At 41.7% G+C, this 17,797-nt stretch overlaps 1 protein-coding gene across 1 annotated transcript in view; it reads right to left on the bottom strand.

Annotated features, from left to right (window-relative positions):
• The window catches only part of syn2b (synapsin IIb), a 392,491-nt gene that overhangs the window by 52,078 nt on the left and 322,616 nt on the right, over positions 1-17,797 (bottom strand). The window contains exons 6-7 of the mRNA XM_060835534.1: positions 13,994-14,056; positions 13,363-13,505 (exon numbers count right to left, since the gene is read on the bottom strand). Coding sequence (XP_060691517.1) covers positions 13,363-13,505; positions 13,994-14,056 — 206 coding nt within the window. The remainder of the gene's footprint in view (positions 1-13,362; positions 13,506-13,993; positions 14,057-17,797) is intronic.

The following is a 17,797-nucleotide window of genomic DNA, read 5'->3' as shown; positions in this document are numbered from 1 at the left end:
TGCTATGTGGGAAGTCATGACATTTCCAGTGTGTCCCTGGTGACCATGTGTGCAGGTAGTATGTCCAGCTGCAGCTACTGGCTGTGGCATTTCAGAGCTGAAGCTCAGGTGGACTCACTGTGGAGCATCTGCAATGCTGAGATTGTCATGGACAGCACATTCAGTGAGGTAGTCACACCACAGGTAAAGATAGTACAGGCAGAAAGGGAATAGGCGAACACCAAGCACAGCAGACATGAGCAAGTTGTCCCTGTGGTTATCCCCACGCTCAAACAGAAACTTTCTGGGAGGAAATGGATTTTCAGGGGATAGCAACAGAAGCAAAGTCCATGGCTCCACAGGTGACTCTGTTCACAAGAGGGGAAGAAGAAGAATGGCAGGGATATAGCGATTGGGGATTCATTAGTAAGAGGAACAGACATGTGTATCTGTGCTGCAAAAGAGATTTCACAGTCTGTTACCTCTCTGTGTGCCAGGGTCAAGAATGTAATGGCACAGATACATGAGGTGAATAGCCAATGGTTATCGGTATTTCAGTTATTGATACATTTCGGAACCAACAATTTGATTAAAAAAATAGATACAAGGTCCTAAAAGCAGAATATAGAAAATTAGGGCATAAATTGAAAAATAGGACCTCAAGATTAGTAAGTACTACAAGTGCCATTTACTAGCAAAAGTAAAAATAATGGGACAAACTAGATAAATACTTGGCTGCAGAGAAGATGTAAGAGGGAGGGATTCAGATTCCTGGGACATGGGACTCATTCTAGGGAAGATTGGACCAGTACAAGCAGGACAGGTTGCAGGTGGACAGGAGTGGTATCAATATATTTGGGGCAGAGGCACGATGCTTTCCCTATAGATCGAATGTTTCTGCTGGGTTGATGACTTGCAGAGCATGTCAAACCATTGCTGCGCATTGAATCTGGAAGATGTCACACTCTTCTACTATTTTCTAAGGTACTGCTGTTCTGTTTCCTTTGCTTGAATGTCATGTCCAGGCGGCCATCACAGACAGACATTTCTCTGGTTGGAGTGAAATATATGAATGCTGTTTTGCCTCCCTGGTACCAAGGTCAAGGATGTCTTGGAGAAGGTGCAGAATATTCTGAAAGGGGAGGGTGACTAACACCATGGGTGATTCTGGTCACAAGAGGGGAGGAAGAAGAATGGCAGGGCTTTAGCAATTCATGAGTAAGAGGAACAGACGTGTTTCTGCGCTGCAGAAGAGATTCCACAATGATATGTTGCCTGTCTCTGTGGCAGGGTCAGGGATGTAATGGAACAAATGCATGAGGTATATAGCCAGTGGTTATTAGTATGGTACTAATGACATAGGTAAAGAAAGGGATGAGGTCCTGTGGAGAGAATGGAGGGAACTATGTAGGAGATTAAAATGTAAGTCCTTGAGTGTAGTAATATCTGGACTATTACCAGTGCCACGCGCTAGTGAGAGTAAGAATAGGAGGATAGAGCAAATGAATGCTTGGCTGAGGAACTGGTGCAGAGGGCAAAGATTTACATTTTTGGACGGTTCAGGGGTAGAAATGAGCTGTATAAGAGGGATGGGTCCCATTGTACCAATATCCTTGCAGGGAAATTTGCTAGTGTTACTTGTGAGGCTTTAAACTAGTAAGGAGGGGTGGGAACCAAAGCAATAGTGATAACAGAGAAAAGGCTGAGGCTGGCACACTAGGTAAGGGGAAGCAAATTAAATAGTCAAGGCAGATAAGTGCTTGGCAGAAAACAAAACAAGGCTGATAAACTAAACTGTATTTACTTCAATGCAAGAGGCCTGATAGGTAAGGTGGATAAACTTAGGCACGGTTGGGAACATGGAACTAGGGTATCATAGCTATTACAGAAACATCGCTCAGGGATGGGCAGGACTGGCAGCTTAATGTTCCAAGGTATAGATGCCATAGGAAGGATAGAAAGGGAGGCAAGAAAGGAGGGGGAGTGGCATTTTTGGTTAGGGATAACATTATGGCTGTACTTAGGGAGAATATACCAGGGAAATATTCTAGAGACATTGTGTGCGTGGAACTGAGAAATAAGAAAGGAATGATAATCTTGTTGGAATTGTATCATATACCCCCAACAGTCAGTGGGAAATCAAGAAGCAAATATGTAGGGAGATCTCAGATACCTGTAAGAATGGGACTGTTTTAGTCTAAAGAACTTGGATTGGTAGGAATTTGTTAAGTGTGTACAAGAAAAGGGTGTACAGGGCGGCACGGTGGCTAAGTGGTGAGCACTGCTGCGTCATAGCACCAGGATCCCAGGTTTGATTCCAGCCTCGGGCGACTGTCTCTGTAGAGTTTGCACATCCTCCCTGTGTCTGCGTGGGTTTCCTCCCACAGTCCAAAGATGTGCAGGACAGGTGAATTGGCCATGCTAAATTGCCCATAGTGTTACATGCATTAGTCAGGGGGAAATCTGTTTGGGTGGGTTACTCTTGGGAGGGTCGGTGTGGACTGGTTAGGATGAAGGGCCTGTTTCCACACTGTAAGGAATCTAATCTAAAACTTTCTTATTCAATAAGTGGATGTACCTGTTAGAGAAGGAGCAAAACCTGACTTTCTGTTGGAAATAAAGCAAGGCAAGTGACTGAGGTGTCAGTGAGGGACCACTCTGGAGCAAGTGATCATACCGGCGGACAAGGGAGGTGTGGTGGTAGTTTGGCACACCGATCTTTACATTGCTGAGGCTAAACGCCAGCTCGTGGTCACCACCTCCTACTTCCCCCTTGACCATGACCCCACCTCCCACCACCAAACCATCGTCTCCCAGACCATCCATAACCTCATCACCTCAGGGGATCTCCCATCCACCGCCTCCAACCTCATTGTCCCAAAACCCCGCATTGCCTGTTTCTACCGCCTGCCCAAAATCCACAAACCTGACTGCCCCGGCCGACCCATTGTCTCAGCCTGCTCCTGCCCCACTGAACTCATTTCTGCATACCTTGACACCGTCCTGTCCCCCTTAGTCCAAGCACTGCCCACCTATGTTCGGGACACCACCCACACCCTCCTCCTCCATGATTTTCACTTCCCCGGCCCCCAACACCTTATCTTCACCATGGACATCCAGTCCCTATACACTTCCATCCCCCATCACAAAGGCGTCAAAGCCCTCCGCTTCTTCCTTTCCCGCTGAATCAACCAGTACCCTTCCACTGACACCATCCTTCGACTGACTGAACTGAACAACTTCTCTTTCCAAACCAAAGGAGTAGCCATGGGCACCCGCATGAGCCCCAGCTATACCTGGCGCTACCTCGTGCTCCCACGAGGACGTTGAACAGTTCATGCACTTTACTAACATCTTCCACCCTGACCTCAAATTTACCTGGACCGTCTCAAACTCCTCCCTCCCCTTCCTAGACCTCTCCATTTCTATCTGAGACGACCGACTCAACACGGGCGTTTACTATAAACTGACTGACTCCGACAGCTACCTAGATTACACCTCCTCCCACTCTGCCCCCTGTAAAAACGCCATCCCATATTCTCAATTCCTTCGTTTTCGCCACTTCTGCTCCCAGGAGGACTAATTCCAATACCGAACAACCCAGATGGCCTCCTTCTTCAAAGACCACAATTTCCCTTCAGACGTGGTTGATGATGCTCTCCACCGCATCTCCTCCACGTCCTGCTCCTCTGCCCTTGAACCCCGCCCCCTCCAATCGCCACCAGGACAGAACCCCACTGGTCCTCACCTATCACCCCACCAACCTCCAGATACATTGTATCATCCTTTGTCATTTCCGCCACCTCCAAACAGAACCCACCACCAAGGATATATTTCCCTCCCCACCCCTATCAGCGTTCCAGAAAGACCACTCCCTCCACAACTCCCTCATCAGATCCACAACTCCCACCAACCCAAACTCCACTCCTGGCACCTTCCCCTGCAACCGCAAGAAATGCAAAACTTGCGCCCACACCTCCTCCCTCACTTCCCTCCAAGGCTCCAAGGGTTCCTTCCATATCCGTCAGAAATTCACCTGCACCTCCACATACATCATTTACTGCATCCACTGCACCCGATGTGGCCTCCTGTACATTGGGGAGACAGGTCGCCTACTTGCAGAACGTTTCAGAGAACACCTCTGGGACACCCGCACCAACCAACCCAACCGCCCCGTGGCTGAACACTTTAACTCTCCTTCCCACTCCGCCAAGGACATGCAGGTCCTTGGCCTCCTCCATCGCCAGACCATGGCAACACAACGCCTGGAGGAAGAGCGCCTCATCTTCCGCCTAGGAATCGTCCAACCACAAGTGATGAATGCAGATTTTTCTAGCTTTCTCATTTCCCCTTCCCTCATCTTTTCTCAGTCCCAACCCTCAGACTCAGCACCACCTTCTTGACCTGCAATCTTCTTCCCAACCTCTCCGCCCCACCCCCTCTCCGGCCTATCACTCTCACCTTAACCTCCTTTCACCTATCATATTCCCAACGCCCCTTCCCCAAGTCCATCCTCCCTACCTTTTATCTTAGCCTGCTTGGCACAACCTCATCATTCCTGAAGAAGGGCTTATGCCTGAAACGTTGTGGAGGGAGTGTTCCTTTGATGCTGCCTGACCTGCTGCGCTTTACCAGCAACACATTTTTAAGCTCTGATCTCCAGCATCTGCAGTCCTTACTTTCTCCAAGTGATCATAGTTCTATTAATTTTAAAATAGTTATTGAAAAGGATAGAATTAATCAAAAACTTAAGATTCTGAATTGGAGTAAGGCCAATTTTTATGGTAGACAAGGACTTTCAGAAGTTGATTGGGGACACTTTTGGCAGGTAAAGGGACAGTTGGGAAATGGGAAACTTTCAAAAATGAAATAGGCTCCAGAGGCAACATGATGCTGTTAGTGTGAAGAGCAAGGTAGATAGGTGTATGGAATGTTGGATGACGTGAGAAATTAAAGCATTGAGAAAAAAAGAAGGATTCAATGAATCCCTCAAAGAATATAAGGGCAGTAGGAGTATACTTAAGAGGGAAATCAAGAAATCAAAGAAGGAACTTTGGCAAATAGGGCTAAGGACAATCCAAACAGATTCTATAAGAACTTTCAGGACAAAAGGGTAACTGGGGAGAGAATAGGACCCCTTAAAGATCAACATGCTCTTTATGTATGGAACCACAGGAGATGGATGAAAAACTAAATGAATATTTCACATCAGTATTTACTGTGGACAAGGACATGGAAGCTACGGTACATGGAGAAATAAATAGTGATGTTTTGAAAAGAGTTCATATTACAGAAGAGAGTTGCTGTAGGTCTTAAAACATATAAAGGTAGATAAATCCTCAGGACCAGATCAGGTGTTTCCCAGAACTTTGTGGGAACCAGGGAATATATTGCTGCGCCTCTTGCTTGGAGGGTTGTATTATTGATAGCCACAGGTGAGATGCTGGAAGACTAGAGATTGACTAATGTGGTTCCATTATTTAAGGAAGGCTATAAGGAAAAATTGGAACAAAAGATTGTTTAGCCTTACGTCAGTGGTAGGCAAGTTGTTGGAGGGGATTTTAAGTAACAGGATTTACATGCATTTGAAAAGGCAAGGATTGATTAGGGATAGTCAATGTGGCTTGGAGTGTGGGAAGTTGTATCTTAATTGAAGAGGTAACAAAGAGGATTGAAGACAGAGCTGTTCATATGGACACCAGCAAAGTATTTGACAAGGTTCTGCATGGTAGATTGGTTAGTAAGGTTAGATCAAATGGGAGATGGGGGAGCTAGCCAATTGGATACGAAATTGGCTTGAAAGTAGGAGACAGAGGGAGTTGGTAGAGGGTTGCTATTCATACTAGAGACCCGTGACCAGTGGTGTACCACAAGCATTGGTGCTAGGTCCACTGCTTTTTGTCATTTATATAAATGATTTAGATGTTGATTTAGGAGGTATGGTTAGTAAGTTTGCAGATGACACCAAAATAGGAAGTGAAGAAGATTATCCCAGAGTACAGTGGAACCTTGTTCAGATGGTCCAATGAGCCGAGGAGTGGCAGATGGAGTTTACTTTAGATAAATGTGAGGTGTGGCATTTTGGTAAGGCAAACAGGGCTAGACTTATATAGTTAATGGTAGGGCCTTAGGGAATGTTCCTAAACAATGAGATCTCGGGATGCAATGGCATAGTTTCTTGAAAGTGGAATCGCAGGTGCACAGGGTGTTGAAGAAGGTGTTTGACACGTTTGACTTCATTGGTCAGAACATTGAGTATGGCAGTTGGGATTTCATACTGCAGTGGTATAGGATATCGATGAGGCTACATTTAGAATACTGTGTACAATTCTGGTTACTAATCTATCGGAAGGATTTGTTAAACTTGACAGGATATACAAAAGATTTACAAAGATGTTGCTGTGACTTGAGGGTTTGAGTTACAGGGAGAAGCAGAATAAGCTGGGGCTTCTTTCCCAGGAGCATAGGAACCTTATAGAAGTTTATAAAATCATGAGGGACATGGACAAGGTAAATAGCCAAGGTATTTCTCCCAGGGTGGCAGAATCGAAACTAAAGGGCATAGGTTTAAGGTGAGAGAGGAAATAGTTAAAAAGAAAATGAGGGGTAACTTTTTTTCACACAGAGGGTGGTGTGTGTATGGAAAAGCTGCCAGAAGAAGTAGCGGATGTAGTTACAATTACCACATTTAGAAGGATCTGGATGGATACATGAGTAAGAAGGGTTCAGAGGGATACGGGCCAAATGCTGGCAAATGGCACTAGATCAGATTGGGATGTCTGGTTGGTGCAGTCGAGTTGGACCTGTTTCTGTGCTGCATGACTCCATGACTCGGTAATTTTATAACTCGACAAACAAGACTATATTTTTTGTAAAGTCTTTTGGAGTACATAGAGACAGTTTGAGGGAGATGTTTTTGTTAAAGTAAAAGTGTAGCTCCTCTTAAATCTTGCACCTACATTTTAAAAACCCCTTTTAGAGATATTCCTGATTTATGACTTAATTGTTGAAAACTGCTTCCATTAGCTTGTTTTTGTTTCAGATTTAAAAGTTCTAGTAATGGAAAACATCATGGACTGAGCTGGTCATAGATATTGAGTGGAAACAGTTTCCAAAATGGGAATTTGACAAGGGTGGAAATTCAATTGTGAGTAGGGTTAAAGAGTGGGTCCTAATTTAAAACATATTTTGTATTTTCTCCCTTTTTTACCTGATGTTAAAGTTTAAATTTCTGCAGCTATAATAAATTGACAGCCAACTGACAGCATGTGATTATCTGTCATTATTAAGTAAGCTACTGTGTCGGATTGGGATAAAATGCAACAAGGCAAATCGTGTTTAATCCTGACAATAGATCATCGGTCTGAACCATAAAATGTTCTTCTTTTCACCGTCTCAACTTTTCAGCATCTCTGGTATTTCTGTTATTATTCTTGCTGAATGCTTTTAAGGCATAATAAATGATAACTTGAGCAAGTGTATATGCATGAAGATTGCCACATTTTGACTCCGTGAGCTCAAGACTTAGAACATCAGGTGGAATTGGAAAAAAATCAATTTATTGAACTCGGAGGAAGGTGCTGAGAACTAGACTTTCAGTGGGCAGCCAGTGGATAACTAGCAGTGATGGGAAAGATGGTTAACTATCCATAGATCTGATTGATGTGGAAGGACAGGCTAGAAATCACCTTGAGAAAATTGCTCTAATTGACCTTCCTGTGGAAATGTTGGGATCTCTGGGCAGGGCAATTAAATTATTATGGTAGCATCTGAGCATGGGAGTCAGTTTATGTCAGGAATGATTCACATTTCAGCTATAAAAATGGTGTTAGCAGAAGATTAGGAAGTATGTGTAAGAGTAGAACTTGATCATGGATCACAATTTCCAGATTTCACAGTCCTGGTTATACTGAAAGGACTACAGAAAACAAAGAACACAAATACCTCTCCTGTGTACCATCAGCCTTAAAATATTAATTCTGCTTACTTTGCACAGATACTGTCATACCTGCTGATTTGCTCCAGCAATTTCTGTTTATGTTTTATAACAACGTGTTGTTATTTCAAGCAGGAATTGTTGTCCTTACTCACTTGTTGTATTAATCATAGTTAATAAGTTCTAACAGCAAATAAATCTTTCCATGCATGGAACATCTATACTCAACAACAAAACATACAGCACAAGCTAACATATCAACCATAAGTAAACTGCATGGAAGGAATCTTCAACCATATTAAGTTGGCTTTATCAAGGAAAGCAAGAATGCTGTTTTTTTCCTGGTCTAAATGCATCTAATATTCATTCAATCCAATATCCTCTAAGAAGAGCAAAAAACAATTGTTGTATTAGTCATTTATAGTCTTTGGTAATTTATGTTCTGCAAATTATATCTGTCATAATGAGCATACTGCAAGGAGGGGGTGCGGGGATACGGGGGCACAGAGCTGTGATCTGTTGCGCGGTGTGCTGCTGCCTAGATATAGATATTGAGTGTAAACAGTGTCCAACGTGGACGCTTGACAATGGTGGAAATTCAGTTGTGAGTAGGGTTAAATAGTGGGTGCTAATTTAAAACATCTTGTGTATTTTCTACCATTTTTGCCTGACGTTAACGCTTAAATTTCTGCACCCATAATGACTTGACAGCCAACAGACAGAATGTGGTCATTTGTCATTATTAAGTAAGCTACTGTGTCGAATTGGGATAAAGTGCAACCAGGCGAATCGTGCTTAGTCCTGACAATAGGTAAGCGATCTGAACCACAAAATGTTCCACAAAATGGGGCGTGGACATAACAAGTGCTCATTCTGTTAATCCCAGGCAGTGTGAGGAAAAAGGAAACTTCAGAAAACTCCAAGTCCCAGAGGAGAGGCATTGAATCAGTTATCTAAATTATGTTATCCGAACGAAATAGTGCCAACCCATCTCATTTGGATATTCAAGGTTCCTCTGTATACTGTACTGAATACATTTTCATTACTCCAAACATTTCCCTTTTCACAAAAAAGTACAAAAAATTTGCATGCACAATCCTTTGTCGTTTCAAGTTACCGAATATAGTCAAAAATGACATTTTCATGAACAAATCTGTCACATCTAGTCAGTTCTACTTTCATCAGACTCTACACAGGCATTGGATATAGAGTATTTAAGTCATAAGTCTCCTAATGACATGTATTTGCAATATTATTGGCTGTTTATCTGATATCTGCTCATTCCCAAGGTAGTTTTTCTTCTCTGGGGAGTGTCATTCATGTGGGAAGTGCTATCACTATGATAACTGTATTCCTGCTCCTTGTTGATCCATTTTCATTGCAGGGTATTGCTGAATCTCTGGAAGAAATGGTCTGTACAGGTGGTGAGATCACACCTTTTGATCCATTCCTTTTAGTGAAGGCACTGCTGCTGTAGTTGTATGCTGCTGTCTGTGATTGGGGCAATATATCTGATCATTCATGTTCATTGTATGTTCAAGCTGACAACTACTCAACGTAGGTGCCACATCAGTACATGGTCTGACTCTTGTTAAGAGCGTTGAATGTTTGTACTCTGATGGGCGGTCCATTGCTTAGCTCTGGAAATTACCTTTATCAAAGTTAAATTCGGAATACTGTCATTTCAGTTTTATTTTGTGACTCATACTCACAGATCTCTTCAATTCTGTCAGTTCGTTTTCTTTCTTTCTCTTTTTCTCTCTTTCCTCTTTTTCCTTTTCTCTCCCCTTAGTCCTAGAAGCAAATCCCAGAGCAGTAGCAGGCACAGGCAGCAAGAGCAGCATGTGAGCAGAGTACCAGAGCAGCACATGGTCAGCAAAGCCAGAGTACCACGTGGTAAGCTAGACCCAGAGTACCATGTGGTCAGCAAGTCCCAAAGTACCACATGGTCAGCTAGTTCCAGAGCAGCATGTGCTCAGCAAGTCCCAGAGTACCACATGGTCAGCAAGTCCCAGAGTATCATGTAATCAGCTAGTCTGAGTACCACGTGGTCAACTAGTCCCAGAGGGTGTTGGTAGAAGGTTGCTATTCATACTAGAGATCCGTGACCAGTGGTGTACTACAAACATCGGTGCAGGATCTACTGCTTTTTGTCATTTATATAAATGATTTAGATGTTGATTTAGGAGGTATAGCTAGTAAGTTTGCAGATGACACCAAAATAGAAAGTGTAGTACATCGTGAAGAAGATTATCCCAGAGTACAATGGAATCTTGTTCAGATGGGCCAATGATCCGAGGAGTGGCAATTGGAGTTTACTTTAGATAAATGTGAGGTGTGACATTTTGGTAAGGCAAACCAAGGCTCGACTTATATAGTTAATGGTAGGGCCTTAGGGAATGTTCCTAAACAATGAGATCTCGGGATGCAGGGGCATAGTTTCTTGAAAGTGGAATCGCAGGTGCACAGGGTGTTGAAGAAGGTGTTTGACACGTTTGACTTCATTGGTCAGAGCATAGAGTATGGGAGTTGGGATTTCATACTGCAGTGGTATAGGATATCGGTGAGGCCACATTTAGAATACTGGTTACTCGTCTATCGGAAGGATTTGTTAAACTTGACAGGATGCACGAAAAATTTACAAAGATGTTGCTGTGACTGGAGGGTTTGAGTTACAGGGAGAAGCAGAATAAGCTGGGGCTTCTTTCCCTGGAGCATTGGAACCTTATAGAAGTTTATAAAATCATGAGGGACATGGACAAGGTAAATAGCCAAGGTATTTCTCCCAGGGTGGCAGAATCCAAACTAAAGGGCATAGGTTTAAGGTGACAGAGGAAAGATTTAAAAAGAACTTGCGGGGTAACTTTTTTTCATAGAGGGTGGTGTGTGTATGGAACAAGCTGCCGGAAGAAGTAGTGGAGGTAGGTACAATTACCACATTTTGTAGGATCTGGATGGATACATGAGTAAGAAAGGTTTAGAGGGATACGGGCCAAATGCTGGCAAATGGCACTAGATCAGATTGGGTTGTCTGCTTGGTGCAGATGAGTTGGACCTGTTTTTGTGCTGCATGACTCGGTAACTTTATATCTCTACAAACAAGACTATATTCTTTGTAAAGTCTTTTGGAGCACATAGAAAGTTTGAGGGAGATGCTTTGAATTTGCCGAAATCCAGTCATTTTGTCTCCCAAACATGAAGATGCTTACATTTAAGGACTACAGCTAGGTACTTTTTTCTCTATTTGCACCTGAGTATTTAGTTTGGGTTCACAGTCTGGATGCATATAGCTATTTTTGTTTCATAAACGTTGCTCCAAATCCCATCTCATGGCATCATGCTGCAAGGTGATATCATCATTGACATCGCAGTACCTCAGTATTGCTGTTTTTGTCACTGGTTAGTTAGTTAGTTAGTTTTGGTGAAAATCACTTCTTGTCCTATACTCCCATATCACAGCACATCCTTGGCAGTGAGCTTATGTAGAGTTTCATACTTGGATGAGAAAGTTAGGCAAGAATTTCGCTAAAGTTTTTAGGAATCCAACAACTCATTGCTCTGCTTTCACATCTTTTGGTCACTGCATCTCTACTAGCAGCTCTCACCATGTCAGGAAATGTTGGTGAATCTACAATATATGAATTGCAAAAATTTAAGAAAGCAGCTCACCATGAAATCTTTAAGATTAACTATAGATGGGCAATAAACAAAAACAGCAAATGCTGGAGAAACTCAACAGACAATAGACAGCAGGTCTGGCAGCATCTGTGGACAGAAAGAGTTAATATTTTAAGTCCAACTCTTCCTCAGAATTAGTTCCAGTTATATTGGACTCAGAACATTAACTCTATTTCTCTCTCCACAGATGCTGCCAGACCTACTGAGTTTCTCTAACACTTCCTATTTTTATTTCAGTTTTCCAGCATCCACCATATTTTGCTTACAGATGGGCAATACATGAGCAGCCAGTGGAGCCCACTTTCCTTGAATGAACCATGAAAAAAATATCTGGGCAAAGTACTTTTACTGTCTGCTCTGAATTTAGGCATCTTCACTGCATCTTTTTCTTGTTCAGCTTCAGGTTCATCTGCTGAGCTACCTCTAGCAGTTACAATAGATTCTGATCAAGGTCTGCAATGTGTCCTTCCATTATGTCTTAATAAAGTATCAGATCATCCACAATAACTTCCACTCCAGAAAATACACTGACTATTTTGTGTTGTTCTTATGGAGCAGTGGAAGTGCCAACGAACATGTGCAACCCTTTGTATCTCCAGGACACCCTCCAGAATGTAACTCAGAAACTGTCACTTATATCTAGGTCTCCCATTTAAGATGGAGATGAGAAAATTTCTTCTCTTGGAGCCAAGACTGTATTGAGGTCAGGAGCAGAGTGGCCCAAGTGAAACACAAATTCAGAATCGGCAATTTATTTTTCAGCAAATGCCCTTGATAGCACTAATGCTGACCCCTTACATCACTTCACTGATGTTCAAGAGGAGACTGATAGGGTGGTAATTGGCTGTGTTGGATTTGTCCTGCTTTTTGTGTCTAAGATAAACTTGGGAAATTTTCCACATTATAGGGTAGATGTAGTACATATTAAACTTGAGCTCTGATATTGAACACATACTATTTATAAGTAAGATTAATAGAGGTTCAAAATGTGTTTTCAAATCCTACAGAATCTCTCCTGTCTGCCATTTCTCTCCCCTTTGAGATCTAGACGGCAGTATAGCTTGCAGCATTCTTTCCCCAGCATCAATAGCAATATGGTACTCTTATATGGTCTGGTTTTTAGTTAACTCTGTTACTATTTCAGTTTTTTGACATTGAGTGTGAAAAAAAATTCCAATTCTGCCCCATATCTCATTTAATTTCCATAGTAACAAGGGCTAGAAAATGCATTGCAGTTTAGACTCACCCACTAAATGTAAAAGAAAAACATAAATTGCTAGAAAAACACAGCAAGTCTGGTAGCATCCTTGGAGAGAAAGCAGAGTTAACATTTTCTGATGCTTCTTCAGAATCTAGATTGCTTTTTAAAATGTACTTGTTGCTGTTTCCTTCAACAGCTGACACTGACAGCATGTTACAAATGATGTGTTTTAGTGACTCCCACAAACTTCAGTGAAAGGCATTTCTTGGTGAAGTAGAAATCACATGACTACAGCAAACCAGCCTGTACACTAAGTGTTTCTCTAAGCAGCAACAACTTCCTGTTTGTGGATTTAAACATCCTTCAGGCATTAGTATCTTATTAAAAGTGGTACTCACTTACCACACAGCATGAAAAAACTCAACATAAGTAGTAGGAACTCACCATAAGTAGTAGGTACTACTAGTAGTAGTAGGAAAAGTTTACACCAATACAGCTATTGAAAATAATCAACTAAAGATAAAAAAGGAAATGAGTTTTCAGATAAATATATTTAATATTTGCTCACATGTAAGCCTTGTAATTATTGCCTATTTTTTGAATCCTTATATCATATTTGGAGTCAATGAAAGGTTCAGTTGTGGCGTAAGTGTTTGTTAGAGCTACCACACTTGCTATGTCCTGAAAATCGTAGTGATTTTCTACTTTCACCTGGTGCATCCAATAAAGGCAGCATATGGGAAAGAGAAGAGAGAGAAAAGAGAAAAGAATCGGATTACGTCCACTTCTCTGAAATAATATAGAAGCAATTTTCTTCCATGAGAGTTTTGTAAGTATCTGATCTACTTACATTAAATAATATAATTCTATACAATCTATACAAAATACAATTTGATATAAACTTTTGAATATTGGATAAATTTATGCCAATGGTGACAAACGGAAGGAATCTTTGGTTAAATAACATTGGAAGTTTTAGCTTACGTTGCATACAATCTTTTGATCTTGCAGGCACTTGGTCAGTACTCGGTAGACACATTGGGCTGGTTTGCATTGTCAAAGAATTACAGTGCTACCATACTGTAATTCTGTAACATGTCATTACTGGGAAGCAGGAAGAATTTCTAATTTAAAGTTTAGAGAAATATTTTTGATGCAATAGAGAATTTTGGCTGAGACAATTGCAAAGAATTAGTTACCTTTCCCATGCCTGAATGAGCATGTCCAATCTTCACAACAGCAGGAAATGTTGGCATGGTTAACTGAAAACACAGAAAATGCTCCCATTACATTTAATACACTTCACTTTTATTCACACCATGCTTAAATGGAACACATTTCATTACATATCAGATATTAGCAAGAACATTGAGTTCTGTTCATAGTTAATCTTTCAACAGGGATTTTGTAATTAAATGACAATTCATATGGATAACTATTGAAACTCTTGTACCAACACCAATCTAAAACAGTTTTATGCAGCAAAATCTCCCAGGAAATCCACATTTAGGTGTTAAACTTCAGCCGTGGTCAGTAAGGGATGGATTTTGATGTGATTACTTTCATCAGGTATAACAAGTTCACAGATCATCTGATGCATGTGGTCAGTGATTCCAATCATTTTTATGATAATGTCTAATTTAAATAGTATTGGTGAACAGCCAACACAAATGAGCACCTATAAGCAGATCATCAATCAAAGAGGAAAATTGATGTCCTAGCTCCTATGACCCTTTACCAGAGTTGTCTCCCTCACACTCAACTGCACTTGCAGGGGCTCCTGCAAGAGATCCAGATTCTCCATCTCTTCTGAGTAGTGAGCAGTTTGCTCATAAATGCAAATGACATCCAACCTCAAAAGTGGTTTGCGCCACCAAATGCTTCCACTGAAAAAACTTTGTAGTCACTCTGCTTGTTTCCTGCATGATGGGATAACTGCTTGAAAAGTAGCCCCAGGGTTGGCACATTTTTGCTGTGGTTTTAACCACCTGATCTTTGTGTAATGTAGAATCATACCACTAGTGTAAAGTGCATTGCATAACATGTCAATGTGGTTTTCAGCAGAAAATATTACATTCAAAGAAACAATTTTATGAAGGAAACAATTTTATGAAGGAAACATCAAGGTGACATCGAAATCAGGTCAGGGCACTTAACTATTTGCAGTACTCTCCTATTTTTCCTCATCTCTTCCCAAATCTTTTTTACCTTATTGGTTCTAAAGTTTAAACTATCACCCACCTTGTAAAATATTTGTTGGGCTTCAGTCATATGCATGGATTACTGGCTACCTTTCCAGCACTAAATGATTCAAACATAGTCTACCATCCTGCAAGGGATCATTCAAAGTCCCCAACATTGTAGGGATTTATAAAATTAGTAATGTTAGAGCTTGAATTGCTGGCTTACATGAAATGAGTGGGTCAATTATACCTGTGATCAGAACCAAGTGCTGTGCTATGCTTATGTTGTACTTTAAACAACAAAGGATTAGGCTATATTCCAAAAAGGCATAATCTATTACTTGGATTGGTCTGAATTGTATGACGTAAAGTAATCTTTTGGGAGTCAAAGATAGGCAAATCAATATTTTGAAGCTTTGCTCAAATTTGCTAAAAACTCTTCAGTAGATTTAGTTGCATATCTGGGAATAGGAAGAAGGAAAATTTATGCCCAAATTGAGCAGGTTTGGGTCAAATGGAGAGTTAAAGTGTAAAAATGTTAATCCTGACTCTATTTCTTCTCTAACCTGTTTTACATTAAGACAACACAGTTAAACTCCACAGCTTGCAAGGGAATTTTGATAACGTTCAGTCCATGCCATAATGCATTAATTGTTCTGACTAAAGACACAATAATAAAAAAAATAAAATTATTTTATTTCATTTTTATTATTTCAATGATGAAAGGCCATTAACTTACAATGTTGTGCTGAATTTAACGTTATTGATGGAGGAGTCACTCATTGTCTGGAGAGCAACCCCAGTGTTGTCAATGCTTAACTGGTCTAAGATGGGCATTCCCTTGGGTCAAGGAGCCAGGGATACGGTAGATCCATCTTTTTGAGAGATGCTGGATATCCAGAGACTTTGACTTTATCGCTCATCAGCATCACAAAGGAGATGACAGCTGCTACCAGTAATATACCCAACAAGACCTCCAATGCAGAGGATGGGAGGAGAACGTAGGAGAGGGCTTATTATTAATTCACAGGAGGTGACTTTCACTGGCTTGGCCAGCATTTATTACCTATCCTTAACTGTCCTTGAAGGTGGTTGTGAGTTGCCTGAAGTTCATGTGCCATAAGTAGACCCACAATCTTGTCATGATGGGATTTCCAAGGTATTGACCCAGCGACAGTTTTGGTAATACAGTAGAACCCCTGTATCTGTGGATTCAGTTTCCGTGATTTCAGTACGCGGCCTGAAAATATTACATGGAACATTCAGAAATAATTCCAGGGAACTGCGTGGGAGAGAAGTTTCCCATTTAAATGATAGGATTTGCTACGATCCACGGTATAGGGCATCCACAGCAGGTCTTGGAACGTATAATTCGCAGATACGGAGGGGTGGGGGGAATACCTGTATATGTTCAATTGGGAACATTGGCTTGGAAAGGAACTTGCAGGTGATGGCGTTTCCATGTACCTGTTACCTTTGTTATAGAGTTATAGTCATAGAATCCCTACAGTGTGGAAGCAGGCCATTCGGCCAGAGTGCACACTGATCCTCCAAAGGGCATCCCACTTAGACCCACCCCATCCATGTAATGCTGTGGCTCATCACCCCAGTCTGCACATTCCTGGGCATGATTGAGCAAATTAGCATGGCCAATCCAACTAACCTGTCCATCTTTGGACTATGGGAGGAAACTGGAGCACTGGGAAGAAATCCACACGGACAGTTTCCCAAGGGTGGAATTGAACCTAAATCCCTGGTGCTGTGAGGCAGCAGTGCTAACCACTGAGCCACCATGCTGCCCAGTCATAGTCATACAACATGGAAACAAACCCTTCAGCCCAATTAGTCCATGCAGACCATGTTCCCAAACTAAACTAATCCCATCTGCCTACATTTGGCCTATATCCCTTCAAACCTTTTCTATTCATGTATTGATCCAAATGTCTCTGAAACATTGAAACTGAACCTACATCCACCACCTACTACAGCAGTTCATTCCACATACTAACCAGTCTCTATGTGAAAAAGTTGTCCCTCATGTTATTTTTAAACCTTTTTCCTCAGATTTTGTAAATTTGATGAATTTCTGCAGTGCATCTTTGTAAAGTGCACACTGCTGCTCCTGAGGGAGGTGGTGGTGGAGGGAGTGGATATTTATGGATGTGGAGCCAATGAAATGAGCTGCTTTGCCCTGGATGGTATCAAATTTCTTGAGTGTTGATGGAGCTACACTTCTCCAGGCAAGTGGGGAGTATTCCATCACTTTTCAGACTACTGAATTTTAGATGGCTTTGAGGAATCAGGAGGTGACTTACTCACTGAAGGATCCCAGCCTCTCACCTTCTCTTGTAGCCACTGCATTTATATGGAGAGTTTAGTTGAATTTCTGGTCAATGGTAATACCCCCCAAAATTTTGATAGTGGGGGAATTGAATATCATTTACAATCAAGGGACAATGGTTAGACTGCCTCTTATTAGAGATGGTTATAGCCTGGCATTTCTGTGGCACAAATGTTACTTGCCACTTGACTGCCCAAGTCTGGATATTGTCCAGATCTTGTTGCATTTGGAATGGGGCACTTCGATATGTGAGGAATCACAAATAGAGGTGAACATTGTGCAATCATAAGTGAACATCCCCACTTCTGACCTTATGATGGAGATAAGGTCATTGATGAAGAAGATGAAGATGGTCGAGTCTAGGACACTCCCTTGATAAACTCCTACAGAGGTGTCCTGGAGCTGTGATGACTTACCTCCAACAACCACAACCATCTTTCTTTGTCTCTGATATGACTGCAGTCAATGGAGAGTTTTCA

The sequence above is a fragment of the Hemiscyllium ocellatum genome, chromosome 14 (assembly GCF_020745735.1).
Source record: "Hemiscyllium ocellatum isolate sHemOce1 chromosome 14, sHemOce1.pat.X.cur, whole genome shotgun sequence".
Lineage (NCBI taxonomy): Eukaryota > Metazoa > Chordata > Chondrichthyes > Orectolobiformes > Hemiscylliidae > Hemiscyllium > Hemiscyllium ocellatum.
The sequence above is the reverse complement of the archived record's forward strand: the minus strand, read 5'-3'. Positions and strand labels throughout refer to the sequence as shown.